The sequence below is a fragment of the Grampus griseus genome, assembly GCF_964374135.1.
Source record: "Grampus griseus genome assembly, chromosome: 12".
Lineage (NCBI taxonomy): Eukaryota > Metazoa > Chordata > Mammalia > Artiodactyla > Delphinidae > Grampus > Grampus griseus.
This window is the reverse complement of record NC_139006.1, coordinates 76,711,587-76,731,791: the sequence shown is the minus strand read 5'-3', so window position 1 is coordinate 76,731,791 and position 20,205 is coordinate 76,711,587. Positions and strand designations below refer to the sequence as shown.

The window sequence follows — 20,205 nt, the reverse complement described above, 5'->3', positions numbered from 1 at the left end:
CTCACACTCACTGTTGGCCCCCAACCCTGCTGGAGGAAGGAATAGAAAGGATTGATAGTCATGGATTATGATGAGCTACAGATGATCTTTTCTCTCTCCTCCAAAATCGATTTTCCTTTTTGGAAAAGTATGTCTAGGAGTTTTATACCTGTCTGTAAAGAATACTAAAGGAAAAATCTCTCTCGTTTCCCTTCAATAGATGAAGCACAGGGTGATAAAGCCAAGCAAAGTATCAGGGCCAAGTGTACAGAGTATCTTGATAGAGCAGAAAAACTGAAGGAGTACCTGAAGAAGAAGGAGAAAAAACCACAGAAGCCAGTGAAAGAGGGACAGCCAAGTCCAGCTGATGAGAAGGGGTATGTATTTTAGAGTGAGATTGTATTGTATCGAATTACAGGATAAAATTGAATTTAATTTGTGAAGGAAATTTCCTTTGTTTAAACTAGGTGTTGGCAAACCGTGACTCATGGGCCAAATCTGACCTGCTGCCTGCTTTCGTAACTAAAGTTTTATTGGAACACAGCCTCATGCCTTCACTTACCTGTTGTCTGTGGCTGTTTTTGTGCTGTACCAGCAAAGTTGAGTAGTTGTGACAAGGAACCGTATGGCCTACAAAATCTAAAATATTTACTGTCTTGTGCTTTACAGAGAAAGTTTGTGGACCCCTAGTTTACCAAGCTTCGGGGGTGATATACCTCAAATTGCTCTCCTTGACTGCCTGGTAGTAATAGAAAAAACATTTGGTAGGAGTGCTACTCAATTCTTTACCCTCTGCCCATTATGTAATGAAGTTTAAAATTGTAGGAGTAATCTGAATTGAATCTTTGACTAGTAGTATTGACTTAGTACTAAGCACACGGACAAAATGAAAAACAACTCTGGTAATATAAAACAAATTTTGGATATATAAGTTTTTTGATGTGGATTTGCATCAGATTTGCTTTACTTTATCATTGTAAAGAAAACGACACAGCATAATTTATATAAACATCAAAACTCATTTTTGAATTGTCTTCCTAGATGGGGGATATATCACTTACAGATGCAGAATTTATGTATTCAGCACCTAATGTGTGCATGTCAGGCTCTGTGCTGAGCAGTGGGAACATATTCTACCCAGATCCTCTGATCATTCTATTAATTGGAGCCAGAAGTGGTTCCAAGTGACAACATACTTGGAGAAAACAAGACTCTGGGGTGGGGTCATCTGGCTTCGTTGGATATGAAGGCAGGAAATTCTGATTAGCATTATAGGATGTAATACTTACAGTTCATGGTAAGCAGTGGTACAAGCAACTTAGATAACCCCTGTGGTCACCAGGCATGGAGTGCCCTGGAGGCAGTGCTCTGGGGGCTTTGTGGCTACTACGAAAGGCCATTTTGAGAACTAGAGTTGACAGCCTGCCTCAAATTACATGGGAGAGTTTGAAAAAACTTATAAGCTCAAGGTTTTATATTCTCTGTTCAAGACATGGTCGGGGAACCGGAGAGTTCCTTTGATACCCTAAGAATATTTTATCTTATAGCTCTAGCATTGGCATGACAAAAATTAGACCCAGCTGATCTCATAGCTTATTGGATTTCAAAATCAGTTGAACCTCACTGGGTTTCTTGTGTGAAATTTGGGGCATGTATTGTAAGACTGGGACTCCAGATGAAAATGAAATGAAAGCTGTTGGGAAGGATCAGTTGACCTCAAGTACCTGGAGCCCCAGATCTCGCTGAGACCCCCTGGCCCGCAGAAACGTCCTCTCCCCCGGGAGTTGAGCCTCACCTGGTCTTGCTTGGAGACCGTGTAGTGTCCCTCCTAAGATGTCTGCCTAGCAGGGGGATACCAGTTCTGTGTTGGATGGCGGGACCCACTTTAAGCTGAAATGGGGTAAAGCAAAGAAGCAATTACCTCTTGCTAATGGATGCACAAAAATAAATGGAGATAAAGCACAGATGCTCACAGACACAGTTCAAAGCTGACACAGTTCAGCTTGGTGATGAGATGGAGTGTGGTTTTCGGAAGGCTCTTGGCGGGGCCCCTCTCACTGCTCAGGGTGCGTGCTGCCTCATAAGAGCTCACTGTAAAACAAATGCTAAATGCTATTTTCGTTATTTGCCTTCATTAAAGTGATGATCGTCTTTGGATATCTTTCAGTTACTGAAAACAGTACTAATATAGGTCTTTTGTAAAAGCAAAGTGGCATAAAGCAAACTTTGGGAAAGCAGGGATCCCTGTAGTGCATTCCCTTACAGAATTCGAGGGCCGGGGAGTCAAGTTTGGATTCCGCATGGCTAGGAGAAATGCCCCCCTCCACCAGGGTAGTTCCAGCAGGGATCCCACTGCTGCCAGCTCCCTTGCCCAGCATTCCGGTGCCGGGGAGTGGGCAGTAGGCCCTGCCACAGCGCCCTCAGCAAAGCAGTGCTTTCACCTACAGGCGTCTCCTCGCATGCAGCCCCTACCTCAGTTGCTTGCTTCTGCCTTCCAGCAGGACTTTGGTCTCCTGTGGAGCCTCAGCTGCAGGCGAGCCTGGGAAGGGCAGTTTTATAACAAGTACAGTCTTTACTGTACAAGAAAACGCAGTAGAAGAAGGTTGGAGTGAATGTCAAGGTGAATCAGTTTGCAGTCTCCACCTTACCCATAAATAACCCCACCACCCTGTGATAACCAAGCAAGCCCATTCTGAGATAAAACCTGTCCATCTTTTTACTCCCCTTTATGTCTTATATGTGAAAAATAATGTAATGCCATATTTTTTACTTTGAAGATTGCAGTGTATTCTGTCACATGCTAATCCTTATAATTGAATATACATTATTTCTAATTTTTTCCCTATTGCAAACAATATGGGCATGATTATCCTTGTAGTCAAATCCTTGAACTCATTTAAAATTGTTTCCTTAGAATAAATCCCTAGATATGAAATGTGTGCATTGATCTCCTTGTTCTTTGGGGTCGGTTCATTTTCATCAAAAGCTTCATCCATCCTTGGGAACCCCTAGGCTAAGGGTTATGCACCTTTGTACCTTAAATAGTTGATATTTTGGGGGGGTTTTTCCTCCTAGTTATGGCTTCTTGTTCTAATATATAGTTTGCCTGGTCCTGATTTTTTTTATTGTTAATTGTTTACAACACTCCTGTAATTCATCTTAAATCTTTTGTGGAATGAGGTGTGGGTCATGCATTTATGAATTAATATCAGTACATAAATAGGTATGTCGTGGGAATTTGGAGCTGGTTCCTGACTTCATTCTGGTCGTTTTGTCCATTTCCTGTTCATGATTCCATTTTGATGGGTAATATGCCTGTGCTTACTATTTTATTTAGTATATTCTGAAAAGTAATAAAATAAGCTTAACTTTTAATGTGAATGTCTAACTTTGCCACTTAAATTACGGATATTTCAGGTTAATCTTTTCCTTTATTTTTTGCCTTACTTTGATAGCAATGAGTGATCATTTGAATATATTAAATTCTTTTTATTAGGAATGACAGTGATGGGGAAGGAGAATCTGATGATCCTGAAAAAAAGAAACTACAGAGTCAACTTCAAGGTTGCTTTAGATTTCATTTTTAAATTTACTATTTTATTTTTAAAAAGCTCATAGTGAATTGTCTATTTGAATTGGGTTTTTTTTCCCACCTGTATTTAAATGAGGTTCAAGAACTGGCTTTGGTTCCCAGTGGTCACATGCTGGCTTTGTTGAGAACATGTTTATAAGATTTGCTCTATAGGGTCTCTAATGGGTTGGGTTTTTTTCCATGCAGTAAAAATATTGTTTCATTTTATATCTGCCTTAAAAGCTTACTGTCTTTCATTTTGTCTTATTTGCCCCCTTTTAGAGAGGGTAGCAGTTATACTATTAGCTTACTATAAAATCTGATGGTATTGAAATTTCCTGTCAGAGGAACAGAATGCATTAGGACTCACACTTGGCTTTTATTGCTGTTGCTGTAGCTTATTCATTGATGCTATTTTTTTCATGTTTCCTACCTGCTCTTCCTAATCTGCTTTTTTATCCCATTTCAGCATTCCCATTTACATTTCCCTCTTTCGGCTTTCAGTTTTTTACCTTCCACACCTATAAAAGCCCTTTCTCCCTACTGTAGTGAAGTGGCATGATCCAGAGGGCATAGATTGTAGCTGCGTTCACATCTGGATTCCACTCCGGGATCTGCTGCCTAAATCTGTCTAGTCTTGGGCAATTCCCTAACCTCTCAGAGTCTGAGACCCAGCTCTAAAGTGGAAGTTAAGAATACTTTCAGGGCAATTAAAAGGTTAATGACAATGTAAAAACTGCCTAATATTGCATCTGACAGTACTAGGGACTCAGTAAATAGTAGCTCTGTGTATCTAAAAAGGCATCTATTTAATTGCTGGCTTCTTTAGCTACTGAGACTTGATTGTTCTTTGATATGTTATCTAATGATTTTTCAAGTTGAATTTTATGCTCAGTCATTGGTAACATGTATTTTATTCATTTGAATCTTGCTGAATAGAACACATATCTGGGAAAGAGATCCATTAAGGCCAGACCTTTAATCTTGCTATTCTGATCTCCATTTTGGTAATATTTCTGTCTTACTGACCCCTCTGGGATGTATAGGGTAATACTATAAGGATAGTATTTTGAAAACACTACAGTTAACGAGGGTATTTTTACACGCCAGCGTCAATGGTGGATGTAGTCCAAGGGCAGTAACTGAGTTTGCACTGCCTCGAGCAGTGTGGTCATACTTCATCCTCAGTAAGTATTTTTGGGCAACCCAGTGGTCCATGCCAAGTGGCTTTATTTTACTTGTAAGGCAAAAAGCTTTTTTCTATCTGTTCTTTTGGTTTTGTTCCTCCTCTCTCTGGCTCTGCCCCACGGAAGTAAAAATTGGATTGTATCTTTAATTTTGAAAAAGATACAATTTTTAATAAGGAATTTTTTTTTTACATTTCCTATGAGTGATGATAAGGCCCAAGGATGTATAAAAATACAGATGCTTAAAACATTTAAATGAGGAAATTTATTTGGAATTTCAGGATGAAATAGAATATGAAGGAGTCCTAGCCTTTCGTATCTGAGAATCCTTTTTCTCCATCTTTTAGTTTCATGGTTTGCTGATGGATTTCATCGTATAATATCCTTTTTTGAATCTTTCCTCATTTTTCCTGAAACAATTTTCCAAATCTTTTTACTTCTGTTTTAGGTCATGACATTAAGTGTAATATTTTATTATTAAAATTAAAGTTCATGATTTGAATTTTCTGTTAATTTTGATATTCAGTGACTTTGAGGTTAAATAACATATTAGTATAATAAATAGTATAATCAAAAGAATGCATAAATTTGTACAATTGGGAATTATCAAATTATTTGGCTTTTATTTTCTAATAATCCCTCTCTTTTAATTTTAAAAATCATTAATCAGTATCTAATAATTGACACTACTTTTGTCTAAATAGTCTTTTATCACTGAACATTCCAAAGTCACCTAGCTTAAATTTTTAAAGAGAAAAGTATTAGTTAAATGTGGAGATAAATTATGACACATTTAGAAAATTCGTAACAAAAGATTTTAGTTGACCAGATAATGCTTATATATAAATTTACTTTTGTTTAACTGACACAAAATCCTATCAGATGATGTAATATTTTCCTCATGTAGGGTTACTAATCTGTATGGGACATAGAAAAGAAAAAGTGAATTGGCTATTTTTCTTAATTTATGCTTAGTCTGAACTTTTAGAATGCTAAAAGTGTTTATGGTTTCATTTCTTTTTTATTTTTTTAATAAACTTATTTATTTTCGTCTGTGTTGGGTCTTTGTTGCTGTGCGCGGGCTTTCTCTAGTTGTGGCGAGCGGGGGCTACTTTTCCTTGCTGTGCGCGGGCTTCTCATTGCAGTGGCTTCTTTTGTTCCAGAGCACGGGCTCTAGGTGTGCGGGCTCAGTAGTTGTGGCTCGTGGGCTCAGTAGTTGTGGCTTGCAGGCTCTAGAGCGCAGGCTCAGTAGTTTGTGGCACATGGGCTTAGTTGCTCCGCGGCATGTGGGATCTTTCCGGACCAGGGCTTGAACCCACGTCCCCTGCATTGGCAGGTGGATTCTTAACCATTGTGCCACCAGGGAAGTCCCTCATTTCATTTTAATGTATAGCTAAAGATTTTCATAATTTAGGGAAGTAAGTTGCAGAGTATAGCATTCTTAGAATAATAGATGATCTTTCAAAACAAGAAAAAATACCCATAAAACTAATATCATAGGTAATCAGTAGATTGTGTGAGTGGTGATATTATACTTAAAACAATTACACATCACCTTTGAACAGGCTACTTTGTAGTTTGTAGTTGAGCAATTTCTATATACTGAAAATTGGGAAAGATTTTGATAAAAGATCTGGAAAGTTTTGCCAGCACGCTATAGTAAGAGAAATCTTTTGTGGACTCTTACTGATTTTTTTTTTTTTTCTTACTGATTTTTACTTCTCCTTACTGCAACAGTTTGCTATGGCTTTTGAATATATTGTGTCCAAAAACTAAATCATTTGAATGACTTTGTTAATGTACAAAAATTGTAAATAGGTCTATTTAGAAGCCAGATAGAAAATTTGGCAAACCTTGGGAAAGTATTGCATGTCTGTAAGAGCACACCTTCTCCTCTCCATCATCCCTGTTGCTTCCTCGCCCCTCCCTTCCCCTCTCCCTCTATCTATCCATCCATCCACGTGCCTATCTTCAGTTAAAGTCGTTAAGTATATTTTCTTTCTGTAGTTAAGGAGAGCATTAGATCACCGTTTCTTTTGATTAAAAGGAGAAATAGGGCTTCCCTGGTGGCGCAGTGGTTGAGAGTCCGCCTGCCGCTGCAGGGGACACGGATTCGTGCCCCGGTCCGTGGAGCGGCTGGGCGCGTGAGCTATGGCCGCTGAGCCTGCACGTCCGGAGCCTGTGCTCCGCAACCGGAGAAGCCACAGCGGTGAGAGGCCCGCGTACCGCAAAAAAAAAAAGAGAGAAATAGGAGCTATTCCAGAATCAACGTACTCAAACATTACAACTACTTTTTGTAACGTTTGGTGCTCTTCCTAGCACTCTAACGTTCATTACGTTATTTGATCTTTCTACTAACCTGTCTAAGTAGTTTGGGCAGATGGTATTGTTTTTATTTCACCGTGAGGAAGTGGAGGTAGAAACGTTAAGTGACTTTACCCCAGGTTATCTGGCTCCCCACCCCAGGTCCTGACTCCCCCTCACTACTCCCTAACAACTTCGTCCTCATCACACACTTTCAGAAATGTTTTTAATACATAGAACTTTTCCAGACAAAGTTATAATGCATTTCTGTATTTCATCATTATTTCTTGTTGTCTTCTAAATGTGATGGAATAGTGCTCTTTAAAGATGACCTAATTTTTTGTAGGCGCCATTGTTATAGAGCGACCAAATGTGAAATGGAGCGATGTTGCTGGTCTCGAAGGAGCCAAAGAAGCACTGAAAGAGGCTGTGATATTGCCTATTAAATTTCCTCATCTCTTTACGGGTGAGATGACCTTTAAATAATTATTTTTGATGGTTTTTTTTTTTAAATGTGTTGATGACTGAAGTAAAGTATTGTGAATTCTTGTCATTATATCACGAGTTGTTACCTTAATTCTGTTGTAAGGCAGTGATATACCTTTACACAGATACTTATTTCATATGCATATACATATTTGTAATATATTTATTGCAAAAAAACCTAAATGTCAAGCAGTAGGGCATAGGGTAAATCATGGACATACAGTAGAATACTGTGCACTCATTAGAGTATAGGATACCATCTACATTAAGAAATTTAGATCTACATTATAATTGACATAGAAGAATGTCCACCTATATTGTGAAGATCAAAAAGCAAGTTACATAGTATGTATAGTATGATTCCATGTTGTTAAATGTGTGTGCTGAGAAATAGGTGTAGAAAGATTGACATAAAAATGTTAATGTATGTCTAGGAGATGAGATTATGGGTGATTTTTACTTTCTCCTTTGACTTTGATCTGAATTTTTTTGCAGTGGACATGTACTAGTCTTATAAGAGTATTTCCATTTCTTAAACAGAGGAGTTAAAATTATTGAACAGTTTCATATGAAGCACGTATCCTCTAGTAGCTCTTTATCACTGCAAGGAGAATATTGCTAACCCACCATCTGGGTACAGTTGAAGTTACAGCTCCAGCAGTACGTGGTTTGTCTGTGCTGAACCGTTCCTTCACATTGTCCTTTTTTTGACTGATAGCCTGTGTTTGTGATATGGCTATACCCACAGTCTAACAGTGAAACAGAGGTTTTTCCTTTTAAAAGCAAGCTGGTTTATGTAGAGAGCAAATCTGTGATATTGGCCTCAAACTGAACAGGTCCAGACAGTGATGTCGTATAGAGCAGTGATGAAGAGCAAGGACCCGTGGGCCACCCGTTGTCCACCTAGCTTCGAGGTACGACTCACAACCTCACTTCAGGAATATGAAACTAACAGTGTAAAAGTTGACATCATAATCCTATAAAGGTACAAAAATACGGTTGAACTCATTTTATGTTGTGTTACTTACACCAGTGTTTCCCAAACATGAGTCCTATATGTGTCATCTTCATGAATTTTTCCATATACGTGTACCATTATTTTTTAAATATTTTTCTTTAAATCACTCACTTTTAGAGCAGACTTTTTATTAAACTGTAACATAATATACAAAGACATGCAGGAAACCATAAGTGTTCAGCTTCATTCAGAGTACACCTGTATAATCATCACCCAGATAAAAAAGTACTGCTGGTAACCTAGAAATCCCTCTCTGCCTCTTTCCTCCCCAGAGGTAATCACGCTTTTGACTTCTAATACCATAGATTGTTTTGCTCACTTGTTTTTACTTAGTAACTTTATTTTAGAAGACTTCTTTGTATCTCTATAAATGGAAAAATTAGTGTTTTTATAGAATGCATTTTAAAAATTACTTAATTGAAAAGTATTTGTATACCACCTAAAAGCATCTCATTGCCACCAGTGGTATATGTACCGCACTTAAGGGAACACTGATTTATAATTGCAGACATTTAAAATAGGCAAATAGAATTCAAGTAAAAGTTGAGGCTTTCATAACAATAAACATGATATTTAGTTTTGCCATCAGTCATCTGTATATCATTCTTTTACAGACACCGTGTGTCCACCCACAGTTTACACCTAGTAGGTTTTTTTAATGTGTATTTGATATTTTATTGCCAGTTGTAACCCAGCCTGGTTTATTTAAGGCAGCATTATAATTTCTCATTAGCAGAACTGAGATACAAAGAATTGACTTGTTCACTTGCTATTATATTTTGGCAAAACTAGTATTTAAGGTAGAGTCCGCTTATCATTACCCAAGCACTGGAATGGGAATCTGCCACCTGAAATAACCTGTGCTTCCTTGTGGAATCAGGAATTGAGTAGAACTTCACCAGTCATCCAAACTGTGTTAGTTTCGCTCCTCCAAAGGTCATAAATATTTTTAAAAGAATATTTCCAGCTGCCCTTCTCCTGTGAGTATAGTTTCTCCTACAATATTCTGATGTTGAGCAGTGCACATAGTAGATGATCAGGAAGTACCTTTTAACTGAATTCTTTTCTGTTTAATAGACTGGAAGGCCTTGGAAGGCAGAGATCCTTGTATTCATAGTTCTCTGCCTACATGTCGTGGTTTCAATACGTAGTGGTTGAATGAGTGAGCAAGCAAATGAACTTTCTCTTAGAAGGATTATAGCTATATAAACACAGTTTTGACACAGTGGTCTCTAGAAAAAGCAAAGTACACTTAGGACATACTTACCTTAGATTGATTTATTTAAATGTTGTTTTATTCTACGGCTAGCTTTAGAGTGGAAACCTCTTCACGGTATTCTTCACTGTGGATGATGTCTCTGGTAACTGAAGTCAACAGTCTTGAAAGTCTCATGTTATTTTTCTAATGCAAATTTTAGGCAAGAGAACACCTTGGAGGGGAATCCTGTTATTTGGGCCACCTGGAACAGGAAAATCCTATTTGGCCAAAGCTGTAGCAACAGAAGCAAACAACTCAACATTTTTCTCAATATCTTCCTCTGACCTTGTTTCTAAGTGGCTAGGTGAAAGTGAAAAGTAAGTAGTAAATTGATTTTTTTTTTTAAGTTTTTCTTTGCCTGGTAGTCACTATTTCAGTCTATAAAGTAATAGGTTTCTTATATCATTAATAGACATTCAAAAAAAGTGCTATTATAAATACAGGTGGTATTCATTTCTGTTAGATTAGTCCCTAGTTTGGAATTTATTTCATAGGGAGAAGATAGCGTATATGATATGTGTATGGTTTAGTAAATCATGAAATGAATTATTGAAATGTAGTAATCTTACTTTAGAGATCAAAACGTGATGAGACTTTTTAATCTGTAGAGTTCCTATACTATTGGTATATAGTTTTGTTTTAGGTTTTTCATTGTCATGTGTCATTTACTATTTTTTTTAGAAATTGAAACCTTTATTTATTTTTAGGCAAGTTAAGTACTTATTCCAACTTGCCAGAGAGAGTAAACCTTCCATTATCTTCATTGATGAAATTGATTCTCTGTGTGGTTCAAGAAGTGAAAATGAAAGTGAAGCTGCACGTAGAATTAAGACAGAGTTCCTAGTTCAAATGCAAGGTAGTGTTGCTGATTTTTTAAAATAGTTTCTCTTTATTGTATAATCATTATTATGATAGTAATGGAAAAACTTTCAAGCAGAATTTCTCCGTTCTTATAGTCCAAGTCTTATGCCATGTCTCGTTCTGATCCACATGCATACATAATTTTTACCCAGTTGTAATCATCGCGTTGGTATAAATAGTGAAGAGATTAATATATTCACTTATAACATGCCAGAAACAATATCAATAAAAGGAATATATAAACTTCAAATTAAATCTTTCAAGAAATATTTTGAAAAGAATATTAATAGTATTTTCCCACAGTTTAGGAGGTTCTAGGGAATATTTGCATCATATTCTAGTAGTAAGAAATGTGGTTAAATACAGTTTTTTTCAGAGAGAAAGTCTCAAGATGAGGCATTTTAACATTAAAGTACCACGTTCATAAGAGAACACATGATGTTCAAAGAACACTTGAAATGGCAAATTATTTAAAACATTACCTATTTTGATGCAGGGGTTGGTGTGGACAATGATGGAATTTTGGTTCTGGGAGCTACAAATATACCCTGGGTTCTGGATTCTGCCATTAGGCGAAGGTATGACGATACAGTAAATACCTTATTTCTAATTACAATATAATAAGTGAATATTAATTCCCATTCTGTCTAGTTGAGGAGGCATTCTGATAACTTCAGAATGTTTTTTAATGTGCTCGAACCCTATTGGCCCCCGCCTTGGGGAAGAGAGGCAGGCACTTGTTTGTTTGCCTGCTGTGTTCAAGATCCAAGATTTACACCTACTGGAATCTTTCACGTCCGAAAGTATGTTACCTAATGCTTACTTTAGTTCTAATTAAGCTTAGTAGGTGCACTGATGCTTCAGAAATTTATATATACAGTTTGATATTTCAATGGAAAAACCTTCCATTGAAGGTTTTTCCATTTTGCTAAATATAAAATTTTAGCAAAATGACAATTCTACAAGTTAAAGTATGCTAAGAAAGATATAGTTTCAGTTTAAAAAATTCTGTCTATAATTTTTAACTGAATATGAAACTTGAGCTACAGGAAAGGTATACAGACTCCTTACTTTTCACTGCTTCACAGTTCCCTATCCCATTGATTTAATTGTGCATGGTAAAAATGAACACTTCAGTTTTTGCTGCTTTTACCCCATTCACTTGATGGTTTGCCAGAATGTTAGATTACCATCCAGTATCAAGAAAGGAAATGTACTGGTTGTTTTTGAAAAATGGCCTAATTCTAAACCCATCTCTAGAGATAGTGGAAACTTTTAAAATTCCTCTTATTGCCACAGAGACTAATTACCTGGAGAAGAAAATGTCTTCACAGACCCATTTAAATTGTCCCTCATTGCTTCCTCCTTATCTCCAAATGCTGAAATTCTAAGAAGGCAAGCAAAATTATAAGATTTTGAGTGATTTTACTCCTTAGAATTTAGGTAATTCTTTTGTCATCTCTTATTTCACACTTTTAATCATATTAATCCCTTGATCAGGAGTTCAGAGTGTCATTCTACAGGAAATTGTAATCCTGTAGGACATGTCGTGTCATGAATTCCAGACACGTGAACACTCTGGCCAAAATAATTCAAAAATCATGTGAGAAAAACTAAAGCACTCCAGACTGGTTCCCTGGCTATTTTGGTTTTATTAATGTGTTCTGGATATTTCCCCTTTATTAACCTAAATATGTATCTGTTTAACTCTGATGGATATGGGCCCATTTAATTTATTCAGCTTAACTTTGTATAAATGAGAATATCTAAATATCTTGTTTCTTCTTGAAAAACTAATTTTTAATAGAAATTAAATAGTATTATATAGTAATATTCTTGATGTAATTTTTTTTTTCATTTTAAGATTTGAGAAACGAATTTATATTCCTTTGCCTGAGGCCCATGCCCGAGCAGCAATGTTTAAACTGCACTTGGGGACCACTCAGAACAGTCTAACAGAAGCAGATGTCCGGGAACTTGGGAAGAAAACTGAAGGCTATTCAGGGGCAGACATAAGTGTCATTGTACGTGATGCACTTATGCAGCCAGTTAGGAAAGTACAGTCAGCTACTCATTTTAAAAAGGTAAGGAACTTTTATCCATCTTTTCATATATTTTTAAAATCAAGCTTTGAGACCATGATTGACTTGTCTTTGAAGAATTTTAGGAAGATTTCAGTTTTGTATAATAAATAAGTAGATTTACATAAAAGATTATGTTTCCATTTCATTGAAAATAAGTTCTCCCAAAGTGTTTTAAAACTTTGTGTGCAGTGATTTTTGAAGTATTTATTATTTTGATATAAATATAGAAACTTAAATCTGTGATTGTCTCTGATGTAATTAGAATATCCTCGAGCAGAATCTAGTATGTTTACACCTCATCAATAAAGTAAAAATAATAATAGCTAATATTGTTTAAATATTCACGTGCCCAGCACTGTGTTTGCTCCATCATCTTCCTATTTCATTTGGTCCTCACAGAAGCTCTACAAAAGGTACATATAGCCACCTGTTGATGGTTAGTTCTAGACTAACATGATTAAACTGGGACTTGGATGTTTTTAACACAGTTTGCCAAGGTACAGCTAGAGAGGATTGGAGGTGTGGTTTCTCTCTAGGTAAGGTGTACTTCAGAAGCCTCAACCATTCTTCTCTCCTGCTTCTCCCATGCACTGTTTGGTCTGCATGAATGACTTGAGTGTATATGGTTTGAGAGAGAATTTTGTGAAAAGACTGTGGTCTTGGGATATTCAATTTAAGTAACAGTAGACTAGGTAATTTGGACCAGCTCTTTTGCTGAGGACAGCAGTCTCCAGTATGCTCATGAACGTAGATATGAAAATCCTGAAACACTGTTAGCAAACCTAATCCATCGGTATATGACAAACTAATATGTCATGACTCTGATACACATATGTGTCTGTTATATACCACAGTAAAATTTTTTTTTAAATGAGGAGCTTGAATTAAAACCTGAATTTGAAGCCTGACTCTACAATTTACTTGTTTTATCTCCTTGACCAAATTGCATTACCTTTTTAAGTCTCAGTTTTTATCATCTCTTAAGTAAGGATGATAATTACTACTTTGAAATGCTCTTATGAAAATGAAATGAAGGAATATTCATAAAACAGCTGTCATGGTACCTGAATAGCCCAGTAAATATTACTCATCTCTTCTTCAGCCATTTCATTACTGAGAGAAATATGGTTAGCTCAGAATCAAGTTTATGCCACAACCGTTGTGTTTTTTCTTAAATTCTCTTGGCCATTTAGAAGGAACTCAGTCCTTTCATACTCAGAACTTTCCGTTCAGTTCTCTGTATAACTACTAGGGATGGCTTGTATGACCCTAAAGCCAGGCCCTTGTTAGGAGGATAGAGTTGAAGCAGCCAAATTTCGTTTTTCTTTCTTTCTTTCTTTCTCTTTTTGTTTTTTGACCGTGCTGCACAGCTTGCAGGATCTTAGTTCCCGGACCAGGGATTGAACCCGGCAGTGAAAGCAGCGAGTCCTAACCACTGGACCGCTGGGGAATTCCCAGGCAAATCTCTTTTAACATCAGGCCGTTTGTATCACCAACTATAGTAGATCTTTCTGTGGCTCCATCTTCTCCATTTTTCAATTAGCAAGAACAAGTTTGCCTGTGTATTTTATTTATTAAATGTATAAGTACTAATCTGGGCCCAGAGGTAAGTCAGAGTACTTAAGTTAAACTTAAGTACTTAAGTTAAAAGTACTTAAAGTACTTAAGTTAAAAAACACAAAAATCCCTGCCTCTGAAATTGTTGTGAGCAAAGACAGACAATAAAATACACATAGTAAAGTGAAAATATTTATTTCTCTACCCCTGCCCCAATCCTGAGACAGTATTTAAGATTGATCATTGTAAAACAAGTATTAAGTATGAAAGCAGTCCCTGGTTTGATACAAGTGTGTTGCCTTCTAAATACTATATGTGACTCTATGTCACAAAGTTTCTTTTTCTGGATGTTATTAAAACTTTTTCTTTTAAATCAGTTGTGAATTGTAAGATAGCACTGAAATTACATTCAGCATTTAATTTTGTACTTATATTTGAAGAAGGAGTTTTTGTGGGGAAAGACAAAGATTCAGTAATTTCACAATAATAAACCTTCCAAAGATCACAGCAATTTCTTGGCTATGGAAAACAGAGTAACTTAAAGGAGTTTTTAAGTAGGTCTTTTTTTTTTTTTTGGGGGGAGTATAGTTGATTAACATTGCTGTGGTAGTTTTGTACAGCAAAGTGATTGTTATACATGTATCTATTCTTTTTCGAATTCTTTTCCCATTTAGGTTATTACGGAGTATTGAGCGGAGTTCCCTGTGTTATACAGTAGGTCCTTGTTGGTTATCTATTTTAAATATAGCAGTGTGTTAAGTAAGTCTATTTTTGGTCTCTAGGATTATGACCACCTAATAATCAATAGGAAAAAAAAAAGAAAATTTTAGCTACAGGTAATTGTTTCTTTACTTTATTTTAACTTATTTTCTCCCTATGATCATCTAAGTAATTTTATTGTAGGAAATTTCAAATATAGAAAATCATCCAAGAAAAAGAGTAAAATCAAGCAAAATCTATCCCATCACCCAGAGCTAATTGCACTTTTTGTTGTATACGCTTCTGTTTATTTTCAGAAGTAAGCATTTTAACAAAACATAAAATAATAGTACATTTTCAGATTTCCTGCTAATGGTCTAAATCTTTTTTTTTTTTTTTTTTTTTTTTTGCGGTACGCGGGCCTCTCACTGCTGTGGCCTCTCCCATTGCGGAGCACAGGCTCCGGATGCGCAGGCTCAGCGGCCATGGCTCACAGGCCCAGCCGCTCCGCGGCATGCGAGATCTTTCCGGACCGGGGCACGAACCCGTGTCCCTTGCAACAGCAGGCAGACTCTCAACCACTGCGCCACCAGGGAAGCCCTGGTCTAAATCTTAATGTTTATTTAATTTGTTCTGTTGTTGTACTGTTTATTCCAGGTTTGCGGACCTTCACAAGCTGATCCTAACAACATAGTAGATGATCTGCTAACGCCCTGTTCTCCAGGTGATCCTGGTGCCATTGAGATGACGTGGATGGATGTCCCTGGGGATAAACTTTTGGAGCCAGTTGTTTGCATGGTTTGACATTTTGTTTGCTTTTAAGAAAAATTTTAAAACCTTATATTTTATGGGGACTTCCCTGGCAGTCCAGTGGTTAAGACTCCATGCTTCCAGTGAAGGGGGCATGGGTTCGAGTCCTGGTTGGGGAACTAAACCTCTCACATGCTGCACCGTGCAGGCAGAAAAAAATTATATTTTATAATTTGTCAGATAAAATTTTCAGTTTTGTAAAATTAGTTCAAAAAGGTTAATACTAACTACTTAAAAAGTTTTAAAGATTAGTTGAATGTAAAATATAAAAAAATAATTATCTTTAAAATGTTTTCTTGGGCTTCGAGGAAATTTTAAGTGAATAAGCTATTTTTAAAAACATACAGGTTTCTGACATTATAGGTCTTATAGCTGGGATATTATCACCAAAATGGTGGGATTGGTTAAAATTTTTTCCCCTGAATCTCAGATTTTGTAAAATATCCAGAAACGCTAATGCGTGAATCATAGTATTCATAATAGTATTTTCCTGTTTTACTTCTCAGAGCTTCATAGAAAGTTTAAATAATGCACTACTCTTTTAAAAAGTTCTGAAAACAAAATTTTTATTATAAAAAATTACATTTCTGTTTATATTAGAGGAATTAGAATATTCATAAAAATTACATTGCTGTAGTTTCTATTGGAAGAAATAAAATAATTCGTAAGACTTTATTATTTTGTAAGCCATATTAATTTTAGTGAACTTACTGTGATTGAAAAGGTACATTTATTATGTTTATGTTTTCTTATTGATAAACAGTCATTTTTAAAAATCTTCTGCTTTAGTTATAGATTTTCAAATCTATGTCAAAATTAACAGTAACTTTCAAAGGGGAAACTTTCACATGATGTGTAGACCTAGATATATAGACAAATATGTACATATATGTATATAAGTTTGTATGCATATATAGAGAGAAATACATCTGTAAACATAGATATATTTATGTGTTAATCAACCACAATGCTTATCTGAGAAATTATTCAGAAATCCTTTTTTGTTGCAATCCTTGGTTTATTTTTTAAAGTTTTGGTTCTTTTGACTGTTTTCCATACTGTTTTACAGGAGACATGGCCTAGAAGTTAATTTCTTAATGAATCCTTGATATTTGTATATTTTCTTACCATTTTGATTGTAATTTTAACTAACAGTTAAAATTTTTGATTAGTTGATTTTGATTAAATGGTATTATTCTGTTTCACATAAGTATAAGTGAATGACTGCATTCCTTTTGAGTTGCACTTGGACAACTGCTCTCTTGTTTAAGAATAAACAGATACGGCCAGAAAAGCGATCGGGGACTTAATTCTGGAGGCCTTGATCATCAGGCTAAGAGGACTGTACTTCCTCAGGGTGCTGAGGAGCCTTTGAAAGTTGTGATCGTGACAAGGCAAGCAACTGAAAGTTTATAAGCAAAGGAATAACTTGGTCAAAGATGTCCTTCAGGAAAACGAGAGAGTTTATCGTCAGTAGTTTATGGCACGATGCAGATTTTCACATTTAACCTTAGGCAAAAGTTAGGAATGTTGATAATGAAATGTTTTTTATTCTGTTAAATCTATTACTAATACTCCCCCACTTCTTTTTCCTGACAGTCGGATATGTTACGGTCACTATCTAGCACAAAGCCCACAGTCAATGAGCACGACTTGTTGAAATTAAAGAAGTTTACAGAAGATTTTGGCCAAGAAGGCTAGACCAAAGACAACAAGGAAGACGTTTACCACGTGTGTTCTCTCTTTCATAGGTATTTTTGCCTTTCTAGGATGGCAGTCAGATTATTTCCGGTAAAACTCTTTTACTGCAGGAAAATAGAGATCTCACTTCAGCATTCATTTAAGTTTTATATGTACTTTTGCTCCATTACCAATTAAATCCTCCTGTTAACAAAAATTATAAAATAATGGGTTATAAGCAAATGAGTGACATAAATAGCAAAAACATAGAAATTACCTAGTAAAAAGAAGATTAAAATTGATTGAGATACAAATATTTTAAATTGTTATAAATAGTGGTCTTTGCAAAGAGCATTCATTTTTTTTTTTTAACTAAAATGAAGTGGGGCTTATTTCATATTTTGAAAAAAAACTTAAGCATCATTCTTGTCAATGTAAAATTTATTTACTTTATTACAAAAATTAAAAATGATTTACTCTCAGGGATGGGCAGTAAAACAGCAAAGAGCACTGATTGGGTTTGAAAGGTTTTGAATTGTGTTCTAGCCAAGGCTTTTACTGGTTTTTTGATAGGTTGACTTTTTTCTCCTTGTAGATTTAAATAATTTCTGTAAAAGCAGCAAGCTTTTTTATATTTAACTAAGTAATACCTTTTACTGTGCAATCTCAAGAGAAAGACTCTCTAAATTAGGCATTGTCTCTACCTTGAAGAAGAAAATTGTCTATTTCAGTGTCTTTTTGTAGCAAGATTGACCAAAACAGGGGGTTAATAAACGTGTACCTTTTAAATAATTCTGCCGTGGAATACTGTAATGGGAGCCTTTGCTAAAAGGGACAGCCTCCCTTTGGATTATGGGAAGTTTCTTGTGTGTGATGGGGGCGGTGTGTGTGTACATATATATAAATTTTTTTTAATATAGGTTAGCTAGAGTCTTGTCTTTTACCTTTTAAGTTCAAGGAACAGCTCGTCCTGGCCACACGTATGTTATCAGTGTAATGTTTCATGAAGCTTTAGAAATGAGCTGATGTCTCCTTAAATAATAAAATACAAACATGATATTGTATTATTTTAATATCTTCAAATAAATAATCTGAGGGTGTGTGTTACATACTTGAGCACCAACACTAAGTTGTGCCTTGTACATTTGCATTGGCTCTACATGCAAAGGGTTATTAAGTCAGCTAGAATGAGGTAGATTCCTTAATTTACTATAAAGTTCTGCCTTGAAAATGCTATAGGATAACTTGCATTTTAAAGTATATTTGCACATTTTACATATTGTGCTATATGGTTGCCTTTGGGTTTTCTGTACAGGTTGTTTTCGTTGATATTAAACGGAAGTCGTAGGCCTGAAATGTGCTGTTCTTACGTGAAGTAAATTGATACAACCTACTATTGGCTATATTCTGTGTGTGCTTCTTTATTTTGGGATCTTCTGTATAGGAGAAAATATTATCTAAATTGATTAGATACAAAGAAATCATTAAAAATTATTAATTAAGGATGTATGCATGAAAATTCTATTTTTCAGTAACTACTGTGTGAGAGTTGGGAATTAACTTGGCACACCAACACTGAGTTCTTTGCGGACGTCTTACGAGACATTTTACTTTATCCACCTCAGAATCATACGGTATTGCTATTAATCATATCATTAGGATAATTAACATAACTATATTAGTATAACTAATAGCTGAAATCCAGATGTTTTTGTGAATCCAAAATTTGTTTTGAGGAAGTATTTTACTTAAATTGGCCAAGTAGTGTGTAAGTCCAGTGTTGATGATGAGTGGATACTTTATCACTCAGTTCTTACACGTGCTCTGAGAACCGTGCCTCAGTGTCCATGTCACTTCTAGCCATAGCTCCCATTTTCCACATTTCTGCTTTTAAAACTGTTTCTAGAATCTAATAATTTTAGACTTATTTTAGAATGGTAGAGCATAGGTCATTTCCATGTGTTCTTTATGGGCAGATAAATACTCAAGAGGAAACAATGTTCGGGCTCTGTCTGGACCTTGGCCATTCTGATTTTGGGTAGATGTTTTCTGAGCCGCCAAGTAAACCCTACTTGAGCAACTCAGTGAGCTAGCTATTCCCTGGATGTTTAGGAACACTTTTTGATCTCAGTCTGAAAACTCTATAGAGACCTTAATTATAAAAGTATTTCAGTAGAAAATTGGTTTTTGAGCTTACTGTCATCAACATGCAGAAAGCCAGAATGAGTGTATTTGATTACTAATGTGAAGTATCATTTAGCCACTTGCAGCTGCACAGGTGGGAAATGGAGGCACACCTCCCCAGCAGAGTGCTGGGAATGTCGCCCAGCTTTGTGAGCTCCCACAGGTACCGGGTGCTCTCCTGCCTCCTTTCTTCTTTCCTCTGCTAGTCCAAATCCCGTGATTTCCATTAAGACCTAGCTCATGACCCATCTAATCTCTTCCAGGAAGAATTCCTAGACTACCCCATCCAACCTTTGGATTTCTTTAGCACCGAGTTGTGACTATCTTAAGATGTTTCTCCAAGTGTCAAGCACACTCTGTTAATTTTGTTTAGATCGTTTAGATTGTAAGCTCTTCAAAGAGTTATGTTTTTTCCTTTGCATTAACATAGTTCTAGACACTGTTTATTAGGTACTTAATCAAGACTTGAAAAAATTAAGGGAGTTATATCCATATTTTATCTACTTCCTAGATTGTCTGTGAGACTT

At 36.0% G+C, this 20,205-nt stretch overlaps 1 protein-coding gene across 1 annotated transcript in view; it reads left to right on the top strand.

Moving 5' to 3' along the window:
- The window catches only part of VPS4B (vacuolar protein sorting 4 homolog B), a 31,602-nt gene extending 12,667 nt beyond the window's left edge, over positions 1-18,935 (top strand). Inside the window, exons 3-11 of the mRNA XM_082668059.1 lie at positions 200-356; positions 3,476-3,543; positions 7,388-7,507; positions 9,964-10,120; positions 10,511-10,659; positions 11,161-11,242; positions 12,529-12,748; positions 15,662-15,802; positions 17,414-18,935. Of these exons, the coding sequence (XP_082524185.1) occupies positions 200-356; positions 3,476-3,543; positions 7,388-7,507; positions 9,964-10,120; positions 10,511-10,659; positions 11,161-11,242; positions 12,529-12,748; positions 15,662-15,802; positions 17,414-17,515 (1,196 nt within the window). The 3' untranslated portion in view covers positions 17,516-18,935. The remainder of the gene's footprint in view (positions 1-199; positions 357-3,475; positions 3,544-7,387; positions 7,508-9,963; positions 10,121-10,510; positions 10,660-11,160; positions 11,243-12,528; positions 12,749-15,661; positions 15,803-17,413) is intronic.
- Positions 18,936-20,205: the final 1,270 nt, after the last annotated feature.